General features: G+C 35.2%; 1 protein-coding gene across 2 annotated transcripts in view; it reads right to left on the reverse strand.

Annotated features, from left to right (window-relative positions):
- The window catches only part of TBCE (tubulin folding cofactor E), a 98,838-nt gene that overhangs the window by 64,120 nt on the left and 11,001 nt on the right, over positions 1 to 23,717 (reverse strand). For both annotated transcript variants that reach the window (XM_074222977.1, XM_074222976.1), the window contains exons 2-3: positions 9,542 to 9,675; positions 5,388 to 5,472 (exon numbers count right to left, since the gene is read on the reverse strand). In XM_074222977.1, the coding sequence (XP_074079078.1) occupies positions 5,388 to 5,472; positions 9,542 to 9,647 (191 nt within the window). In that variant the 5' untranslated portion in view covers positions 9,648 to 9,675. The remainder of the gene's footprint in view (positions 1 to 5,387; positions 5,473 to 9,541; positions 9,676 to 23,717) is intronic.

The raw sequence follows: 23,717 nt of genomic DNA on the forward strand, positions 1-23,717 counted from the left end.
GGCCTTTTAAAGCTAGGTCTTTCCCAGATCATATTTTGCCTGAGAAAATATCCATTCAGTCAGTAAGGTTAGTTAAGAGAGAGATAAGGATTGTTGTTTTTTGTCCATGATTTTCGAAGATGACCATGGAAGCAGCAGTTTGATGCTATGATGTACAAGTCGGTTGGATTTGAATGAAGAGGTACTGTGCAAAGGTACCAGCCTCACTTTCTCCTCTGGAGTCGTTGGGGTCCACTGGTCAGACATGGATGAAGATTATTAGAGAGAGAGAGAGAGAGAGATAAGGAAAAGAGGCCAAGAATGACCTCTTCCAAAAAAAAAAATTAGGCAGGGAGGTTAAGACTCTCTGAGTTTCTCAGAGTTTAAGGTGGGTAACAAAAAAAAAAGCAAGAAGAGTCTCTTTTGCATAATCAAAAAAAAAAACAAACCTGGCAATCTAAGTGAAATGGATGAATATTTATAAAAATATAAATTGCCCAGATTAACAGAAAAAGTCTCATATCTAAAATATATAAAGAACAGAGTCAAATTTATAAGGATATAAGTCATCCCTCAATTGATAAATGGTGAAAGGATAGGAACAGGCAATACCACCACCTCTCAACTCTCAGACTAGTTAATATGACATAAAAAGGAAAATGAACAATGTTAAAGGAGATGTAAGAAAACTGGGACACTAAAGCAGTTGTAACTGATCCAAGCATTCTGGAGAAAAATTTGGAACTATGCCCAAAGGGCTATAAAATTGTGCATATCCTTTGATCCAGCAATACTTCTACTAGATCTGTATCCCAAAGAGATTATTAAAAAAAAGGGGAAAGGACACACATATATAAAAATATTTATAGCAGCAGCTCTTTTTCTGGTGGCAAAGAATTTGAAATTGAGGGGATGCCCAACAATTAGGGAATGGTTAAACAAGTTGGGAAGATGAATGTGATGGAATAGCATTATTCTGTAAGAAATTATGAACAAGTGGATTTCAGAAAAACCTGGAAAGACTTAAGTGGATCTCTTTTAATTTTTTAATTTTGTTTATTTAAGGCAATGGGGTTAAGTGTTTTTGCCCAAGATAACACAGCTAGGAAATTATTAAGTGTCTGAGGTCTCATTTGAACTCAGGTCTTCCTGACTCCAGGGTTGGTGTTCTATCCACTATACCACCTAGCTGCCCTTAATTTGCACTTCTCTCATGAACAGTAATTTAGAGAATTTTTTTCCCATGACTATAGACAGTTTTAATTTTATCTGAAAAGTACCTGGTCCTATCCTTTGATCATTTATCAAATGAGGATTTAATATGCATGTTAATTCTCCCTTCACACCCTAAAAGACTCAGTTCCACAACTACTTACTTTCCATTTTCTGCTCCTCTACTCACCTCAGTCACATATGAAAATAATATTTTTGATCTTGCCATCACCCACAGATCTTATTAGTCCACAGTTTACATTGTATTTCCCAATACACTGTGGGCTCTTTGAGAGAAGAGACTGTCTTTTGGCTTTTCTTTTCTTTTTTGGCACATATCAGAAGCTTAACAAAATGCTTACTAACATTACCATTTATTATTTTCCTTTATAAAGTACATAGTGTGTACAAACTGGTCTTTTCAACACTCCACCCTCCATCTCCATGCCTTTGCAGCACTTATCCTCCTTGTCTAGGATATATACTCTATTTTTTACTTTTGCTGCCCTAGTTTCCTTCAAAACTCAACTCAAAGCACCACTTTCTGCATGAAGCCTTTCCAGATCTCTCCAGCAAATAGGGCCTCTCCACCTATTAGTTTGTATTTCTGTTGTATCTATATTCAACATAACTTTTTTAAATTAATTTATTTAAATTTTTCTTTAATTCATTGACACATTACTAAAATATTCTTGTGGTAAGAATAAACATAATACCCCTCCCCCCAAAAATATAAAAAACCTCATGGGAAATAAAGTGAAAGAAAGAAAAAAATGTGTTTCAGTCTGTGTTCTGATACCATTAGCTCTGTCTCAGGTAGATCACATTCTTTATCATAAGTGCATCATAGAAGTTACTTCCATATTTTTACACAGTTGCTATTGCTGATTGTAATTCCCTCCATTCAACCTTCCCCATGACCATCTATTCTATTTTCTCTCTCCTTTCACTCTGTCCCTCTTCTAAAATGTGCTGTGGGGCAGTCGAATGGTACATCGGACAGAGCACTGGTCCTGGGGCCAAGAGGCCCCAAGCCTACATCCCACTCCAGGGACCCAACAATCACCTGGCCCATGGTCCCAGGCAGGTCACCCAATTCCACCACCTTGCAAAAAGTAAAAAGGAAAACGTGTTATATCTGACTTCCCTCTCCTATGATCTGCCCTCTTCTATATCACCCACATCCCCCCTCCCCTCCCCTTGTCCCCTTCTCTCCTTTTTCTTCTAGATGTCTATATGCTATTGAGTGTGTATGCTGTTTCCTCTCTGAGCCATTTCTGATGAAAATGAAGGCTCCCTCATACCTCCTCACCTTCCCCCCTTCCATACCATTGCAAAACCTGTTTCTTGACTCTTTTACATGAAATATCTTAGCCTACTCTACTTCTCCTTAATCTTACTCTGAGTACATTTCTCTTTCACCCATTGACTCCATTTTTACAATATATTATACCTTCAAATTCAGCTGTCTCCCATGCCTTGTCTATATATGCACCTTCTATCTATCTGCTCTATTAAATGAGACAGTTCATATATGTTATCAGTATCATCTTCCTATGCAGGAATACATGCTGTTCATCATCAAGTCCCTCATAATTTACCCTTCTCATCCACCCTTTCTATGCATCACCTGTGTCCTATACTTGAAGATCAAACGTTCTGTTCAGCTCTGATTGTTTCAACAGGAACAACTGAAAGTCCATTTTTTTCCCCTGGAAGAGTACGTTCAGTTTTGCTGGGTAGTTGATTTTTGGTTGCATTCCAAGTTTTTTTGCCTTCCAGAACATTATATTCCAAGTCCTATGAGCCATTAATGTGGATGCTGCTAAGACCTGTATAATCCTGATTGTAGCTCTACAACATTTGCATTGTGTCCTTCTGACTGCTTGTAATATTTTCTCTTTGACTTGGAAGTTCTGGAACTTGGCTATAATATTCCTGGGTTTTTTTTTGGGGGGGGGATCTCTTTCTGGAGGGAGATCGGTAGATTCTCTCAATTTCTATTTTACCCTCTGCTTCTAGGATATCAGGGCAATTTTCCTGTAAAAATTCTTTAAAAATGAGGTTAAGGTTCTTTTACTGATCATGACTTTCAGGTAGCCCAATAAATTTTTAAATTATCTCTCCTGGGGGTGGCTAGGTGGTGTAGTGGATAAAGCACTGGCCCTGGAGTCAGGAGTACCTGGGTTCAAATCCGGGCTCAGACAGTTAATAATTACCTAGCTGTGTGGCCTTGGGCAAGCCACTTAACCCCGTTTACCTTGCCAAAAACCTAAAAAAAAAAAAAAATCTCTCCTGGATCTGTTTTCCAGATCAGTTGTTTTTTCAATGAGATATTTCATATTTTCTTCTAACTTTTCATTCTTTTGGTCTTGAATTATTGTGTCTTGATTTCTCACAAAGTCATCAGTTTCCTTTAGCCTCATTCTATATTTGAAGGATTTGTTTACCTCGGAAAGATTTCTTATCTCTTTTTCCATCTGACCAATTCTGCTTTGTAAAGGCATTCTTCTCCTAACTCTTTGAACTGTTTTATCCATTTGACCTAAACTGGTTTTTAATATGTTATTTTCTTCAGCATTTTTCTTTTTTCGGATTGCCTTGACTAAGCTGCTGACTTTGTTTTTATGTTTGTCCTGCATCTCTTCCCAATTTTTCTTCTACCTCCCTTACTTGTTTTTAAAAATATTTTTGGGGACCTTTCCTAGCCTGAGCCCAAGTTCTAGATTTCTTGGAGTCTTTAGATGCAGAAACTTGGACTTTCTCACCTTCAGAGTATTTGCTTTGGTCCTCTATGGGACCAAAGTAATTGTCTATGGTTAGATTCCTTTTTTTTTTCTGTTTACTCCTTTCCCCAGCCTGTGCCTGTTTTGGGGGTACTTCCTGAGCTTTTGAGTATTATTGGGACACCCCTGCAAGGACCCCAGTTCCTTCAAGGTCTTATGGGAGGTTCTGACTGCTCTCCTGGTCTGTGAATGACCACAAGCTCACCGCTCACCCCTCTGCCCCAGGGCTGTGAGGGAGGTCCATGCTCTATGGGGGGGGGGGGGGCGGCAGCCTGCAACCAGGGTCTGAATATGGTCAAAGCCCCAGAGTCCTGTCCCAGGGACAGAGAGGAGACCTCAGCAGTCTCCCTCCACTCCCTTACTTTCCATGGGTTGAGTTTTCAGGGAGCAACTGCCAGGCAGCTCCCTGCTGGGCAGCTTCACAGGCTTGTTTCTGTTTCCTGTGATCCAGGCCACGCTGAGGAGGGCCACCACTGGCCTGGATTTTGTCCTTGCTCTGGCAGAGGTCTCCCTACTGATCTTCCAAGTTGTGCTTAGTGCTCCCTAGGGTGAAAGGTCAGGAAACTGCTTCTGCTGCCAGGAGCCAAGGCACCCTGAAGCTGTTCCTGGAAGGTTTGTCTACATAACTGTTATGTGTACGTTTTTTTCCATAGTAGAATATGAACTCCTTAAGGGCAAGGACTAGATCACTTTTGTCTTTGTATCCTTAGTAAATGGCATCTAGTACAGTCTTGATAAATACTTGATACTTAATACTTAATTATATACTTATTATACATTTGATTATAGACTTAATAAATACTTGTTGATTGATAACAAAAGCATAAAAATAAACCAGAAAGGTACAACTGTTATTGAGAGTGTTTTATATAGAGAAACTACTAAATAACTACAATGAAGAGAGGTAATTTTTCAATATTACCTTACTGAGCATAAATCACATTTAAACACCACTCCCCCCAAAAAGCAATGAGTATTTCAGGATAATCAAATAATACAAACTAAATTAATAAGCAGGTTGATAATAGAATTTTTAAAATTTAAAAAATTTTTAAATTAAAAAAAAAATTCAATTGGTAAAGCCTCAGGTGACTGAGTTACCTTATTTAACAACCAGGTAGAAAAAAGAACCAAAGCAGATAGTCTAAGGAAAGATACTAGACTAAATATGAAAAGATAATCATGTGTCAGCTGGTTTTCAATTCATTTTTAATCTCTTCTTTCAAAAAATAAAATAGCTACAGTTTATCCCAACAGTAGTAATAACCACACAAGGAAAAAATATTGTTCATTTCTACATATAAACACCATTTTCTACTGCACCTTATATCAAAATGTTTTCTTTCTTCTTTCCCTTTTCCCCTATGATGCTATAGTCTTAGATAAATAAATGATATAATAAAAAATTACCTGCATTTAAAATATACAATTCCTTCATGACTACCATCATGTTTTCCTCTTTCAGGATTGTCCCATTCTACTCCCAGCCAATGTCCTAGGGGAAAAAAAATAAAATGAGAAATAATTATGATGTATATAATGTTACCTCTACTCTATAACATATTTTATAACATAAAATGTCGCTAAGATAATATCAATGAAGGAAAAAATACTATTTTTTATGAAGGTAAGATGATCTCATCTCACTCATTCCTGTACTAAGCAAAACCATATGCTTAACTCAAAGATCTAAAAGAACACAATGGGACACACAGGTGTTTCTTTAATTGAATAAAATTATCTTGGGGCATCTAGGTGGCACAGTGGCTAGAGCACCACCTTGGAGTTGAAGGACTTTAGTTCAAATCCAGCCTCAGACACCTAATAATTATCTAGCTGTGTGACCATGGGCAAGTTACTTAACCACACTGCCTTGAAAGGAACCCCTAAATCCAGAAATAATTATCTTTATTTAGTAGATACTATAAGAACAACTCTTGCTGTGTTAGTATAGTTAGAGATAAAAACTAGGAAGTCACTTTTCTTTCACAATACACAAAAAATTCTTACTAGGCAAAAGTGCTGAGTTCCTGCTGGCTAGCTTATCCTTTATGCAGACCAACCTTGAAGAGACAGTAGACAAAGATGGAAAGTTCTCCATTTATTCCACCCCAAGCAAGTGCTTAAATACCCTTTTACACTCCTAATCCTAAGGCATTCTCTAATTACAAGTCAAACAATGCCTGGGTGCTTCTGGACTACAGGTCTTAAAAGTTTACATAGTACTCCCACACATAACAGTCCCTTATATAGAAGCAGAAGTTTCTCCATGTCTAGCAGGTAGGAGGACATGCATCTCCAGTATTCAACTGTCATTTCACACTCTGTAGGACAGATTGCCTATCCCATGTTCACTCAGGAAAACAAGAGAGACTTTACTTTGTGGTCACTTTCTTCTATTCCTTGATCAGCCAGCAGGCTGTTAGTTTGATTAACACTTAACAAAGAGGGGGAAAGAGTATATAGAGCAGTTTTAATCACTTTCCTAACCATTGATACAGTAGCCAATGGCCTACTTATTTATCCTGACCTGTTGGTTCAAATTATGAAATAGATACAATAAATTATCATAATCTATGATGGAAGAGATATAAATCACAATTTGTGAGTTTTATCCACTTCAACAAGGCTACTTAGATTGGATTCAGCTCTGAGTATTGTATGTTACTTAATCCTAGTTAAAAATTTTTTTTCAAGCAATACATCAACCATATGTCAGGGTCCAGTACAGTTTAAAGGAAAAATAACTTAAAACAAAAAAGGAGGAATTAATTCCAAATCCAAGAGAATAGGCTACTGGGATGGGGAGACCTATTGCAAATATGCCTTTCTTCAAAATAATGAGATTGTTCATATTTTTCCTTACTGGGAAAAAAGGCATGCAAAGCACAGATATTCACTTCCCAGGAGAATCTAAGCTGATCCAAGTAGATCCAAGCTAACATAGAAGCAATGGAAGTCAATAGCTAGTTATGAATGATAACCTGGTACTACATGATGGGCAATATATTCTAATTGTGGAAAAAGAAAAACTAATGATTGAGGAAGGATTAAACTAGAACTGAGTGTTATGAGTGAGTTGTGAGTGAGACAGGATTCCTCTGAAATTGGGAGGAACAGGGAAAGGTGGTTGTGAGCACATTTCTTTTATTTTTAATCCTTCTAATCTTAGGTGAATGAGGATTTCAAGAAGGGGGAGAGTTCAGGTAAATATTTCAGTTCAGGAGGCCAAGAAGTACCATCAGATGTCCCAGTGGTAACTAGAATCAGTAGCAGAGTCCACTAGAGACAAAAGCTATAGCCAGGCAAGTAGCAAACAAAATAAAGAGTCCACAGACAAATGTGGAAAGACAATGGCAGCTTCAGGGGAAATGTCCCCTGAAGGGAGAACTGTTGCATAAAAACTCTAGAAATGCAAAGATTCTCAAAATCCAAGTTATACTTATGTGGAATATTATGAGGGCATTAAATACAAGGAATTGGGAAATACCTCTTTACTACATAGATGCCTTACTTTTTTGGTTGTTCAATCAGTTTTTCAGTTGAATCAGATTTCATGACCCCATTTGAGGTTTTCTTTCAAAGGTACAGGGAGTTCCTTCTCAAGCTCATTTTATAAATAAGGAACTAAAGCAAACAGGGTTTTAAGTGCCTTGCCAGAGTCGTTAAGTATCTGAGGTCAGATTTGAACACATAAAAAAAAGTCTTCTTGACTCTAAGCCCAGGTCTCTATCTCCTGAACCACCTAGCTATCCTTAAGTAGTCAAATATAAGTCCATTTTCCCCAAAGATTTTGTGCATGCAAAGGGAGAATGCAGCCCCGAGTTTGGAAAAATGTTATTATAACAGTTCCTGTCACATCCTTTAAGTTAATCCCTTTTCTAAAACTTAAAGGAATATAAGTGGTTGATTAATAAATGACAACATACTGTGAGACCCTAGATTTTATGTTGTTAAAAGCCATAGCAAGGGACAGCTAGGTGGAGCAGTGGATAGAGGAGCCCTGGAGTCAGGAGGACCTGAGTTCAAATTTAATCTCAGACACTTAATAATTTACTAGTTGTGTGACCTTGGGCAAGTCACTTAACCCCACTGCCTTGCAAAATAAAAAAAAAGCAACAGCACTTCAGTGATGCCTCTAGAACCCTGAGAAAAGAAGTAATCAGCTGTCCTTTGAGGAATCAGTCCATTAATGTGAATAGTAGGGAAATAATCCTAGACACCACCTGATACTGTTTTTGAAGAATCAGAAAAACCAACCTTTTTTGTTTTTATTGAGGACCCTGGGATGAAATCTCTATGAAAAGAGCTATAGATTTAATTATTTTGAAATTGAAGAATGCTTCTGAAATACATTCTAATGCAGCTATTTATAGCTTCAGATTTTTTTACATTAGGTTTTCTTATTAATGATAGTAATACTTTTTGAATTTAAAATTGATTATTATTTATTTATTGAATTTATTTATATTTCCAATTATATGTTAAGATGATTTCCTACATTTATTTTTATAAAGTTTTCTCCTTCCCATCCTTCCCTTCTGCCACACTAGGATAGTAAGTAATTTATATAGATTGCAGATGTACAATTGTATTACACATATTTCCATAATAGTTACACTGTGAGAAAAGAATCAAAACAAAAAAAGGAAAAAACACAAGAAGGAAAAAAAAATTTAAAAAGTTGAAAATAGTATGCCTTTATCTACAGTTGGATTTCATAGTTGTTTCTCTGGACATTTTCCATAGCAGATCTTTTAGAATTGTCTTTGATTGCTGTATTGCAATATTGGTCATCACATAATATTGCTGTTAAGATGTTCTGGTTTTGCTCACTTCACTCAATATCAGTTCATTAAGTCTTTCCAGGTTTTTCTGAAATCTGCAAGCTCATTGTTTCTTATAGATCAATAATATTCCATTATATTCATATAACTTGTTCAGCCATTCTCCAAGTGATGGGCATCCTCTCAGTTTCCAATTCTTTGTCACCACAAAAAGAGCTGCTATGAATATTCAATACATTTGGGTTTCCTCCTACCTTTTCCTGATCTCTCTGGGATCTAGTGGCATTGCTGGATCACAGTTTTGTTGCCCTTTGGACAGTTACAAATTGCTCTCCAGAATAGTTGAATAAGTTCACAATTACACCCACACTACATTAGTGTTCCAGTTTTTCCACAAACCCTTCAATATTTACCATATCCTTTTATCAAATTGGCTAATAGGATAGTAACAATTTTAAAACTAAACATTTAAAAAATCTTTTGAAAAATAAATTTAGACTTTAAAACTAGAAGTAATTGCAATTGTATATCAAAAGATAATTTAGTCTTTAATCAAATATATTTGTTTTTTAATAGATTCTAGAAATACTCTAGGTATAGCAAATTGCATTTATAAGATGGCTAAAAAAACACCACAATCACATCATGCTTCTTAAGACAAATTCATAGGAAAAACCTACAAAATTGGAAGTAATGGGTTTACAATCTTCTTCGAGTAGGACAAATCTTCATTGAAACAATGACAGTATGAAGAAAGAAAATATAAATTGTATCTACCTGTTATGGGAGGAACACTGCCAAAATAGCGTACTGTAGCAAGTTCTCCATTAACATCAATTCTTCGGCCGATTACATCAGAAGGCACAGAATCACTCATGATCATAAGGATAGTACAAAAACCATTTAGTAATCTAGAAGAAAAAACTCATGTTAATAAGAATTTAGTCAAAATATTTAGAAGACATTTTAAAAATCTGCACTCCATAGTAATTTAAAAGAAAGAAAATGCTGGGATGGCTAGGTGGCACAGTAGATGAGCACTGACCCTGGTGTCACTAGTACCCGAGTTCAAATCCAGATTCAGACACTTAATAATTACCTAGCTGTGTGGCCTTGGGCAAGCCACTTAACCCCATTTGCCTTGCAAAAACCTAAAGAAAAGAAAAGAAAAGAAAAGAAAAGAAAAGAAAAGAAAAGAAAAGAAAAGAAAAGAAAAGAAAAGAAAAGAAAAGAAATGCTTCCTATTCAAGTCTTTTCTGAAGATGTTTGTCCTTGGTTCTTGAAGAAGACTATGACAACAGGGAGGTGATGCCATACCAAGCACCTGAACTGGATTTGTATAAGGGCGCGGGGTACTGTGTATACTTTCTCCTCCAGAGCCATCGGGATCCAGTGGTCAGATATCAATCAGGATGTCTGGAAGTGGCCCTAGATGTGAGACAGTCAGGGTTACATGACTTGCCCAAGGCCACCAAGCTAATTGAGTCTGACTGAAGACCAATATGAGCTCAATGCTCTACCACAGGTTGAACACAAATAGTCCAGGTGGCTCCCTGAGGTATTTATTCTAAACATAAGAATCTCACTTTTCTTTTGAACTACTTTAATTCTGCCTTGCTCATAGAGCTGGGCACTTTCTCTGATGAGGGCACCCTTTTCTGGGTGGTCCTATACCAGTGTCTCCCATGCCTTACAAGCAATTCTAAAGTTCTTGAGAGACCTTCGGTACACCTTCAGTACCAGTATATGAGTACTTAACCAGTTCTATATATGATCAAATCAGGAGTGACTTGACTTTACTAGATACCCAAAGGTATGTAGTACAATAGGGGCAGAGGGTGGGAGCCTATTTAGAAGACCTGAACAACATAAAGAGATTAGGAAATGCTCTTGTCTTAACCCATATTTTAGTTAACCAGTGTTTTACAACCATGATTGGGGTACTAAAAGGACAGTGTGAGAGAGTGCACCCAAAATTTGGTTGGGGAGGGCTGTAGGGCTATAGTTAGGGTACTACAGAGACAGAGGAAGAGAGTAAACTTAGAGGAACTGGACATGAGAACATCATGAAGAGATTTTGCTTTGCTTGATGCTTTGGACAGAAGAGGAGGGAGTATGCTGGAGGTCAGTGGGGAGGGAGGAGGGGATGTGAAGCATAAATGGTTCATAAAATGATTTGACTTTGCATGATGCTTTGGTTCATAAGAATTGTGTGTTCTTGGAGGGTACTTGCATGATTCTAGAAAAGTGTATTTCTAATGAGACAGAAGAGGGGAGGGTGTTTCATGACTATGAGGCAATGTTGCTTATCAATCAATCAACCTTTGAGAAAAGTACTTCTATCAGATCAGATAAAAGAAGTCTATTATGACAAAGGGTATGTAAGCATGAGACAGACTTAAAACAATAAAAGCATAAAAAGAAGGATTATACTAGGAGAAGGTTTGGCATTAGTGGATAAATAACACCAGTTTAAGAGGAAAAGAAGAGAGTGTGAATAGTGAGTAAATCATATGCAATACATTTGGTACAGAGAGGGAAAAACATACATTCCAAATTAGGTTTAAAAATCTATCTTACCCTACAGGGAAGTATGGAAGGAAAGGAAAAGAAAAGGGAAGAGGGGATTGATAAAAGGGAAGGTTAAGGTAAAAGTAAAAGTAAACTTAAAGTTAAAATTTAAAAGAAAAGTTAAAGGGAAAAGGGAGCAAAACACTGGTGAGGAGGAATAAGAGGAAAGGAAAGAGAAAAATACAAATGTGGAAAGTTAGCATGGAGGGAAAAACAGAATTAGTAACCTTAACAGATGCGAATGGGATGAACTCTCCTATAAAAAGATAAACAGACAGTAGAATGGATTTAAAAAACAGACTCCTAAAATATGTTATTTACAAAAAACACATGGGAAGCATACACACAGGTAAAAGGTTGGAGGAAAATATATTATGCTTCAGCAGAAGTAAAAAAAATTAGGTGTAGCCATTCTGATCTCAGACAAAGCAAAAGGAAAAATAGATCTCTTTAAAAGGGATAAGGAAAAAAACTACATCTTTTTAAAAGGCACAATACCAATGAAGTCATATCCCCTTAATACATGAACCAAGTGGTTTTGCATCCAAATTCTTAGAGGAAATGTTGAATGAATTATAAAGAGACATAGACAGCAAAACTGTAATAGCGGGGAACCTCAACCTCCCTCTTTCAAAACAAGATAAATCTAAACACAAAATAAACAAAAAGGAAGTTAAGAAGGTGAATAAAATTCTAGAAAACCTAGATATGATGAACCTCTGGAGAAAACTTAATGGAGACCAAAAAAGAATATTCCTTTTTCTTTGCAGTACATGGCACCTATAGCAAAACTGACCATGTACTAGGGCATAAAAACCTTACAATTAAATGCAGAAAGGCAGAAATAATAAATACAGACTTTTCAGATCATAATTCAATAACAATTACATTTAATAAGGGCCCATGGAAAGATAAACCAAAAAATTAATTGGATACTAAATAACAGTTTTAAAGAACAAGTGGATCAAACAACAAATCACAGAAATAATCCTTTCATTCAAGAAAATGATAACAATGAATCAACATATCAAAATTTATGGGATGAGGTCAAAGTGTTTTTTCAGAGAGATTTTCTATATCTAAATGCTTATATGAATAAAACAGAAAGAGGAGACTAATGAAGAAGGCATGCAACTAAAAAAAGCTAGAAAAAAAACAAATTAAAGATTCCCAATTAAATACCAAATTACAAATTCTAAAAATAAGAGGAAAGATTAATAAAATTAAAAGCAAGAAAATCATTTATCTAATAAATAAATAAAACAAATTATGGCTTTATAAAAAAACAATAAAATAGATAAACCTTTGGTTAAACTGATTTAAACAAAAAAGAATACCAAATTATCAGTATCAATAATGAAAAGGGTGAAGTCACCACCAATAAGGAAGAAATTAAAGAGATAATTCAAAGCTATTTTGCCTAACTGTATGATAATAAATTTGATAAACCTGAGTGAATGGGTGAATATTTACAAAAATATAAACTAATCAAACTGACAGAAGAAGAAATAAGATACTTAAATAATTCCATTTCAAAAAAGAAATTGAAGAAACTATCAATAAACTCCCTAAGAAAAAGTCTCCTGGTCTAGATGGATTTACAAGTGAATTCTACAAAACATTTAAAAGCAATTCATTCCAATTATATATAAAGTTTTTTTAAAAAATAGGAGAAGGGGGCAGATAGGTGGCACAGTGGATAGAATACTGGCCCTGGAGTCAGGAGGACCTGAGTCCAAATCCTTCCTCAGACATTACTAACTACCCAGCTGTGTGACCTTGGGCAAATCACTTAACCCCACTGCCTTACAAATCCCCCCAAAATAGGAGAAGAGTTCTATCAAATTCCTTTTATTACACCAATATGGCACTGATACCTAAACCAAGAAGAGTCAAAACAAAAAAGAAAATTATATACTAATCTCCCTAATGAACACTGATGCAAAAATCTTAAATAAAATATCAGCAAAGTGGTTACCGCAAATTACTACTAGGATAATATACCATGATCAGGTAGGCAGGAATGGTTCAATATTAGGAAAATACTCAATGTAATTGAACATATCAATGATAAAACCAACAGAGATCATATGATTAATTCAATAGATGCTAAAAAAGCCTTTGACAAAATACAACATCTAATCTTATTAAAAACCACTAGAGGGGCGGCTAAGTGGCTCAGTGGATAAAGCACCGGCCCTGGAGTCAGGAGTACCTGGGTTCAAATCCGGTCTCAGACACTTTTTTAGTAATTGCCTAGCTGTGTGGCCTTGGGCAAGCCACTTAACCCCATTTGCCTTGCAAAAAAACCCCCACTAGAAATGGGGGCAGCTAGGTGGTGCAGTGGATAGAGTACTGCTTAAGAATCAGGAAGACCTGTGTTCAAATCTGCCCTCAGACACTTAATAATTACCCAGTTGTGTGACCATGGGCAAATCATTTAACCCCACTGCCTTGTAAAAACCCAAAAACCCAAAACAAAGTAAAAACCACTAGAGAATATAGAATAAATCAGGTTTTCCTTAAAATAATAAATAGTACCTACAACTATCAACAAATACATGTAAGAGGGATAAACTGGGAGTTATTTCTAATAAGATCGGGAGTGAAACAAAGATTTCCATTATTACCATTACTATTCAATATAGTATTAGAAATGTTAGCTTTAGCAATAAGAGGGAAAAAAAGAAATTGAAGGAATTAGAAGCAAAACTTTCACTCTCTGGGGTGGCTAGGTGGTGCACTGGATAGAGCACTGGCCCTGGAGTCAGGAGTATCTAAGTTCAAATCCGGCCTCAGACACAATAATTACCTAGCTGTGTGGCCTTGGGCAAGCACTTAACCCCATTGTCTTGCAAAAAAAGACAAAGAAGAAGAAATACTTTCACTGTCTGCAGATGATATGACGGCATATTTAGAGAACTCTAGAAAGAGAAATTCCATTTAAAGTAACTGCAGACAACACAAAATACTTGGGAATCTACTTCCCAAGACAAAGCCAATTGTATGATCATAATTACAAAGTACTTTTCACACAAATAAAGTCATTATAAACAACTGAAAAAATATCAACTGCTCAAGGTTAGGTTGAAAAAAAATGGAAATTTTTTTAGTTTTTTTTTTTTACTGGTTAAGAAACAGAAAAATGCAGAACCAAAAAAACACTGTACACCCTAACAGCAACATGGGGGTGATGATCAACCTTGATGGACTCACTCATTCCATCAGTGCAACAATCAGGGACAATTTGGGGCTGTCTTCCATGGAGAATACCATCTGTATCCAGAGAAAGAACAGTGGAGTTTGAACAAAGACTGAGAACTACTACCTTTAATTTAGAAAAAAAAAATTATATCTTATTGTCAGATCTTGCTATCTCTTATACCTTATGTTTCTTCCTTAAGGATAGAAATCATCCTTTCATCACATTCAATTTGCATCAATGTATGTCATAGAAACAATGTAAAAACTGGCAAATTGCCTTTTGTGGGGGTGGAGATGGAAGTAAGATTGGGGAAAAATTGTAAAACTCAAAATAAATAAAATCTTTAAGTAAAAACAAAATACAAAAATGGGGGTAGCTGGGTGGCACAGTGAACAGAGTACCAACCCTGGGGTCAAAAGGACCTGAGTTCAATATGGCCTTATACTGGCCCTGAAGTAAGAAGGAACTGAGTTCAAACCCTATCTCTGACACCTAAAACTTACTTAGCTGTGTGTTGGGCAAATCACTTAATCCCACTGCCCTGTAAAAAACAAACAAAAATAACAGTAATGGACCACTGGATTAGAAGTACAAAGAAACAGCAGTAAATGACTCTAGTAATCTATTGTTTGACAAACCCAAAGATGTTAGCTTCTGGGATAAGAACTCACTATTCAACAAAAATTGTTGGGAAAACTGGAAAATAGTATGGCAAAAACTAGGCACAAACCCATCCTATACCAAAATAAGGTCACACCCCCAAACCAAAATAAGGTCAAAAATGGGCACAGGACTTAGACATAAAAGGTGATATATAGACCAGTTAACAGATCAAGAAATACACTGTCAGATTAATGGGAAATTTATGACCAAGAAATAGAGTACATTATGCAAAATGGATGATGTTGTTTATATTAAATTAAAAAAAATTTTGTACTAATAAAATCAATAATGCCAAGATTATAAGGAAAACATCAAACTGGAAACCATTTTTCACAGCTAGTAGGTTCTGATAAAGATCTCATTTATAAAATATATAAAGAACTGAATCATATTTATAAGGTTACAAGTCATTCTCCATTGATAAATGATCAAAGGATATGAATAGGCAGTTTTCAAATGAAGAAATTAAAGCTATATATAATCAGATGAAAAAATGCTCCAAATCATCACTGATTAGAGAAATGCAAATTAAAACAATTCAGAAGGTACCACCACCTCATGTCTGTCAGATTTACATGGTGACAAAAAGGGAAAAAGATCAATTTGAAGAAGTTGTGGGAGGATTGGGACATTAATGCACTTTTGGTTGATTTGTGAACTAATCTGTAGAGCAATCTAGAACTAGACCCAAAGAGTAATAAAATTATCATACCCTTTGACCTAACAATATGTTTTAAAATATTCATAGCAGCTCTTTTTGTAGTGGCAAAGTACTGGAAATTGAGGGGATTACAATAAATTGGGGAATGATATGGTATATGAATGTTTTGGAGTATAATTGTTCTATAAGGAACCATGAATGGTCAAACTCTAGAGTAGCAAGGAAAACATTACAACAACTGATGCTGAGTGAAGGGAGCAAAATTATGTGGATGCATAACATTTAACCACAATATGCTCAGCAGCAGTTCAGAGAGCTAGGACAACCGTGGGAGACCTGTTACAGAAAATGCTATCCAGATCCAGATGAAGAAATAAAAACAAACAAACAACAGAATCTGAATGAACAATATGTTCACTTTTTAAAATTTTTTTTTACTTCCTATTCATTGCTTTCTTTCTTTTCCCTTAGACCTAATTTCTCATACAGAAAACGATTAATGTGTAAACATATTAAACACAAATGTATATGTGCAATATTCACTAGATTATTCACCATTAAAGGAAGGGAAATGGAAAGGAAGGATGGAAGAAAATTTTGTAAGTTATAAAATATGCATGTGGATAAATGATGAAAAACTTTCATAATATGTAATTGTAAAAATAAAATAAAATATTCATAAAAGAAAAAAAGAATTGAATGAAGCCTTAGTAATAAGCAAGTACAACTTAGAGTGAAAAACAAGCCAAACAAAAAAGCTCTCAGCAAGAATTTTAAGAAAATTTTAATTATTTTTGGGAATGAGATAGGACAAGATTCTAATATAAAGCAAAGTCCAGGAATCTAAAGTTTAAAGACAATACTCCCCAATAAAGAGTCCTTTAGGTCACTGGTAAATCTAGAAAACTAAAGTAACAAGTTATAATGCAAATTCTTTGCAAAAACACAGTACAGTAGAATGACCACAGGATTTAGAGTCAAAAGATGCAGAAGGCTTCTCAAAGTACAAACTGATGTCATTAATCCAAGAACTGATGTCAGCAGAGAATAGAATGAATCCTGACTCAGTCACTACATATTACTTATGACTAGAGAAATTACTTTACCATTTTTCACAAGTTTACTAAACAGAAAGCTGAAGGTTTGACTGAGATCTCCAAAGTTCCTTTCAGCTCTGAATTAATGACTCCAAGTATGTATAGGCATCAGGGCAGCTAGGAGGCACAGGGGATAGAATATTGGCTCTACATGAGCCTCAGACACTTGACACTAGTTGTGTGACCCTGAGCAAGTCACATAACCCTAACTGCCTTGCATCCAGGGCCATCTCTAGTCATCCTAATTCATTTCTGGCCATAGGGCCCAGATGGCTCTGGTGGAGACTCCCCTTCACTCAAATCTAATTCACATATATGTCATGGCATCACCTCCCTGATGTAATGGGTCTTCTTCGAGAACAAAAGACAAAACAACAGATATCATAAGCAAATTTTGTATACTATCCTTGAAAGTAGGAACTTGTCTTTATTATCTTTGAATCTCCACTGCAATGTATTTTTGTATCTAAACACTGAACTGAATTATTTTAATTTGTGTTATATTAATCCTAATTAAATCTTATTTTTATAGATATGGCTAAATGTTCCCTGTCAAAAGCAGGAAAGCTGATGTCTTAGAAATATAGATACATGCTGTGCAAAAGCATAGTCAAGAGACAATCTCTCAGCAGGTGTTTAATAGATCGTTAAATAAAAATTAGTGTACCACTTTGTTATGAATGACAACACTGCTATTTTCCCCACTGTTGTTTATTTTGTATTTAACTTTCATATGGGACATAATTTTAGAACTGAAAGACTTGAGAAGTTGCATGATCTAAATTTCCACCCAATATTTGCAAATATTTCCTCTTTCTCACACACACACAAAACGTTTTCAGCTTGTACCACTTATATTTATGATCTTTATTACATTTTCTGTTGAGTCTATTCCTTCAGATTAGCTGTAACTAGTTTCCTGTCTTGCTCCTCAGTTCTAGTAACTGGGTACTTGCCTTTTCCCTACCTTCATCTATTGTGAAGGTCACAGTTCTTCCATGACTGAAGTCCTACTTTGCCCTTTCAATGACTTGGAATCAGGTTCCCAATACTTACCCATAAGCCACCCTAAAAACAACTGCATTTTTGCAACTTGGCCTCCTGCCAGCCAGATAGCTCCTGCTAACATCTATCTACTTATCATCTATTTGACTGATTGTCTGCCTACCTAGATTTCTGCCTAATGAATTTCCCATAATTATGGGTTCTGTCAGTTCTTCTAGTTCTGTTCAATCCCAATCTAGCTTTTAGCACAGTGTCTGGTAGACAATAAACATTTAATCAACACTTGTTGACTGCCTCCTGGCAAATATACTTGGTAACAATTCTTTTCCAGAATATTGTTATGGATGGTTATTACAGCTTGATTTGAACATTTCTGCTTACTGGAAATTTACAAGGAAATTCTCATTTTTGTACTCTATTTCTTCCTTAAAATGAACTAAAAATCTGCTTCCCTAATCCTAGTTTTTCTCTCCATAACTACCAAGAATAAATGAAATACTTCTTCCAGACAACAGCATAATGTGTGTGTGTGTGTGTGTGTGTGTGTGTGTGTGTGTGTGTGTATATATGAATGAATAGAGTTGTCTGCTTACTGTAGTTTTCGCTTTTTCAGGCAAAATATTTCCAATGTTTTTCCCTCAAATGTTCTTCATAATGAGTTTTAAGTCTCTTCACCACCCTATTCATCTTAAGACTTAAGTCATACTTCAATCTCTTCACTTTTTCCCTTTAAAATACTGGATGAGAGAGGCAGCTAGGTGGTGTAGTGCATAGAGCACCAGACCTGGAGTCAGGAGGATCTGAGTTCAAATCCTGCCTCAGACATTTATTTTTTTTTCAGGGCAATGGGGTTAAGTGGCTTGCCCAAGGCCACACAGCTAGATAATTATTAAGTGTCTGAGGTTGGATTTGAACCCAGGTACTCCTGGCTCCAAGGCCAGTGCTCTATCCATTGTGCCGCCTAGCCACCCCCTGCCTCAGACATTTAATAATTACTTAACTGTGTGGCTGTGGCCAAGCCACTTAACCCCACTGTCTTGCAAAAACCTTAAAAAAAAAAAAGTAAACCCTGCTGTTAGGGCAGGTTTCCTTCATTCTATTCTGTGCTTTTTAAAAAAGTACAAAATTTTATGATAAACATGAATTTTCATATCACCAGTGGAAACTTCGTTGTCAAAGAAGACCACTACATCAGGGAAGTGATGCTATAACATGCATGTGAATTTAATCTGCATGAGAAGATACTGTACAAATTCATTTATTTTCTCACTTTCTCCTCTGGAACTATCTGGATTCAGTGGCCAAATATGGATCAGGGCAACTGGAGATGTCCCTGGATGTGAGGCAATCAGGATTAAGTGATTTGCCCAAAGTCACAGGGCTGGTAAGTATCAAGAATCTGAAGCCACAAGGAACTCAGGTCCTCCTGACTCCAGGTGCTCTATCCAATGCAGCATAAAGATAAGATAAACTGTAAGAGACATGGACTCAGGAAATCACTGAGAGGCAATTTCGTGCTGTGATAGTGGTAATTAACTTCAGAATGTTTAAGATAGGCTCTGGTTGGGGCAAGTTCCTAATACCAGCCTGGCCAATATCTCTCTTTAGTGAAAGCATGAGGAATGTTGCAACTGAAAGTGAGTTGGAAGGGATCACTTCACAAATTGAATCTGAGCTTGGTGGTCATGGATTCTTTTACATTCAATTTACTGTGGTATCCTTCAAAACTCAGATGAGACCCAAAGGTTGTATACTGTTTGCAAGTTGACTGGAAAACAGCTGCAGAAATACCATTACTTACAGGAGACAGAATAATGCAATGAATAAAATACTGTAGTTGCATGACCCGAGGCAAATCATTTAATGAATTTCATCTTTATTTCCTCATTTTAAAATGGTACGATAATAATACCTACCTTAAAAGGTTGTTGAAAGGATCAAATGAGATAATATAAGAAAAATGTTTTTCAAACTTTAAAGCTCTACATAAGTTAGCTATTATTGTCTGTGAGCAAGCAAGCAAAATAAGACTATAAGGAAATTGGAACAATGATTAACACTCAAAATTCAGCTATCTGCTCCTGCTACAAAGTGTCTTATAAAAACTTCCTCTTTTCCCTTAGAGCAGAGATTCTTAACATTTCTTGGTGAAATCAGTAAAAATGGTGTGGTAAAATATAATAATTGTGCTTTATTACCTACATTAAAAACTGAACAAAATGAAAGAAAATGTTAAAATTTTAGTTAGAGCTAAATGAAAATAAAAAATAAATTTTTCCCCATCAAGGTTGTCTGAGAAAATAATTCTTCAGAGAGGGAAAGAAAACTTATTTTTACTAATTAAAATTTTTCACTTAAAAATCATTGCCTATATTAGCAAATATTTTCTACATACTGATTTGTTTTACTAATCTTTTTATTTTAATTTAAAAAATTTTTGGTAAAAGAAAAGTCTTTTTGGAAGGGGAAAGGATACAGAGGAAATTTAGGTGATGTATAAAAACAAAAGAAATCAATAAAAATCTATTTTAAAATAAGATATCTATCTTGATTCTGCAACTGATAAATTACCTATTTCTTCCAGCCACAAATTTTATAAGCCTATATTCATCCACATCATTAATACAAATGTTAGAAATCACTGACAATCTCTGAAAGTTTAGTGAGGCAGTGAGAAGTTATTTGCCTGAATTTATATATCTGCTATGTGTCCGAGAGGTCTTGAATGTATGACTTTCTGACTCCAAATCTTGCCCTCAATTCAATCAGTCATATTGATTATTTAATAGATTTATATGAATATCAATTCTAGAGCTAGGTGGGATCTTAGAAATCATCTTGATCAAGCTTCTAACAAATGAGAAAACTGAGAACCAGATAGGGTAAGTTACTTAATAGTGGTTACATTTGACTAGGTCACATCAAAACAAGGACCAGAACTAAGATTTTTTGATTTCCTAGATTAATATTATTTCAATACTACTACTACTACTACTATACTAAGCTGATACAATTTTCAAAAGGCAGAGATGGAGGACCTTTAGTGAAGAATTAAAGGAATTTTTTGAAATATTTTCCCAAAACATAAAAGAAAGTTGGAGCCAGGGAAGATAAGAAAATGCCTAGTGGGGTGATGAGAGTGCTGAGTACAATGAACAGGAAGGAGGTTAAGGTCATTCAAACAAAAAGAATACATAGAAAAGAGAAGTGAAGTTTATGAGAAGACTGGAAAGGTAGGAAGGGGTAAAAGCAGCTAGGTGCTGTTTTAGAATAGCCTTACTATAGCCTGAATTTCAATTTTCCTTTAAGTATGGTTTTTATTTTTTAATCTTCTCCTATAAAGACCAAGCAAAGATGTGTAGGGAATTTCCACTTTTCCTCATTTTCCCCTCAAGCGGTGACTTTATCCTTTTTTCATTCTTTTTATTCCAAACATAACTTTTTAAAAAATTCTAAAAAAAAAAACAACTAAAACAGAAGTCCTATTTGTTGTCTTCAACATTTTCCACAAACCCTAGCATATTTCGGATTTCAGGCTTTTTTTTTTTTTACAAACTACTATTTTGAATTTGTTCTTGATTGCATGCCTCTCCTAAACTTTATTGTAAACCTCTTTTTAAAATCAGTTTCAAAGGAGAAAGGGGATATATACAAAAGATGTCATAAAGATAAAAGAGGTGGCAACTAACTGGATAGGAGGAGTGAAAGAGAAAAGTTTGTCACATTGGTTGTAAGACTGGATGATTGAGAGATTGGCTTATTATAAGAGGTACAAAATCTTATCCAAGAAAAATTAGAAGGGACTAAACTAAACAGAATGACTCCATGAGGTAATAAGAAATTTTCAAAAAAAAAATCAAAAGACTGAAAAATGTAAGAAAAAATAAGGTATCTCATATTAAAAAAATAACCAGAAAAAATGAAACAAGAAAAAAACCTAAAATTGTACTTGAAAGCTTATATCAGATTACACACTGTCAAGGGGAGGAGGGAAGGGAAAGGAAGGAGGGAGAAAAATGTGGAACTCAAAATCTTACAAAAAAATGAATGTTCAAAACTAGCTTTGTATGTAGTTGGAAGAAAAAAATTTTTTAAAAAGGAAAAGAAAAAACCTAAGTCACCTTATTAAAAAATAACCACGAGCAGCATATTCAAGAAATTATGAATTGCTAAAACAAACCAATTAAATTCATAAAGTGAAAGTAAACTCTTAAATAAATCCCAAAATGAAAATTCACAGGAATGTTGCAGCAAACTATAAAGTTTGCAGGTTAAAGAAAAAAAATGCTGTAAACACCTAGAAAGAAAGAGTGCAAGAGCTGAAGAATCAGAGATCATACAGGATGTGGCTACTACAAAAGAATACATCTTAGAATGACAAAAGATATACAACCAAGAATACAGCTTGCAAAACTATATATAATCCTATAGGGGAAAGAATGTACCTTTAATGAACAGATTTCTACATGTTTCTGATACATAAAAAAAACTGAGTTGAATCTCTGAAATGCAAACAAAGGAATTTTTAAAAAGATAAAGACACCAGAGCAATTAGAAAGAATTATACAAAGAATAAGTGAAAAGAAAAGAAATAAGTATATCCACAGAACTCTAATGAGTTAAATAAAACAAAGGGTTGGGGGAGTGGGTTTTGTTGTTTTGATGATCTTACAAGAAACAAAAGAGAAGAAAAAAACAATGCACTAAAGGATAAAGGGGTAAAGGAAATTATCACACATAACCTGAGTATACTGGTAAAAGAAAATGAAGAAAAGGAGAGGAGGAATGGGGGGAGGGAAAGGACAATACTTGAATCTCACTTTCATCTGAATAAGTCAAAGGAAGACTAGAACAAACATAACAACATTTTATATAGAAATATTCAACTCAATAGGAATACAAAGAAGGGAAGTAGAAAGGAAATAAGAAGTCAGATTCCAGATCACAAAAGGAAAGAGAAAAAAAGTAAAAACTTAAGATTGGAATCTGTGTTCAGACAGAAGAGGGAGAACAAAGCAGAACTAAAATGCATAAAACAAATAGCACATATGCAGAGCATGCTGCTCATTCATCACCTTCCTCTTCTTTGTTTTTTGTTTTTTTTGCAAGGCAAATGGGGTTAAGTGGCTTGCCCAAGGCCACACAACTAGGCAATTTGAACTCAAGGTACTCCTGACTCCAGGGCCTGTGCTTTATCCACTGCATCAGTATCCACCCCTCCTTCCTCCTTTTTGTAAAGAGATAGTCAGAGAGCAAAGAAAGGGATAATTATAAGAGATTATAATGAAGATAAATACACAATTAATATTCATAACCACAAGTGGGAATGGGATGAACTTGCCCATAAAATGGAAGAGGCTAATAGAATGGGTTAGAAAGCAGAATCCAAATAAGTTGTTCATGATTAATATAGAAATATGCTTTAACAGATATTAACATAATTGTATATGTGTATATATATTAAACAGATTACTGACTGTCAAAGGGAGGGGAAGGGAAGGAAGAAAAACATGGAACCCAAATCTTATGAAAAAAAATGCAGAAAACTATCTTTACATGTAAAAATAAAAGATAAAAAGAAAAAATAGATAAAAAGATAAAAGAAAACGATAAAAATCACATTAAAAATAATTTGTTATTTAAAAGAAGTACTCTTGACTGATCCAGAATAAAGTGAGTAGAAACAAGAACAATTTATATAAGAACTATGATTTTTGTAAAAATAATCAATCTTTAAAGTCTTAGGAACAA

Source organism: Macrotis lagotis, chromosome 2 (genome assembly GCF_037893015.1).
Source record: "Macrotis lagotis isolate mMagLag1 chromosome 2, bilby.v1.9.chrom.fasta, whole genome shotgun sequence".
NCBI classification, from domain to species: domain Eukaryota; kingdom Metazoa; phylum Chordata; class Mammalia; order Peramelemorphia; family Peramelidae; genus Macrotis; species Macrotis lagotis.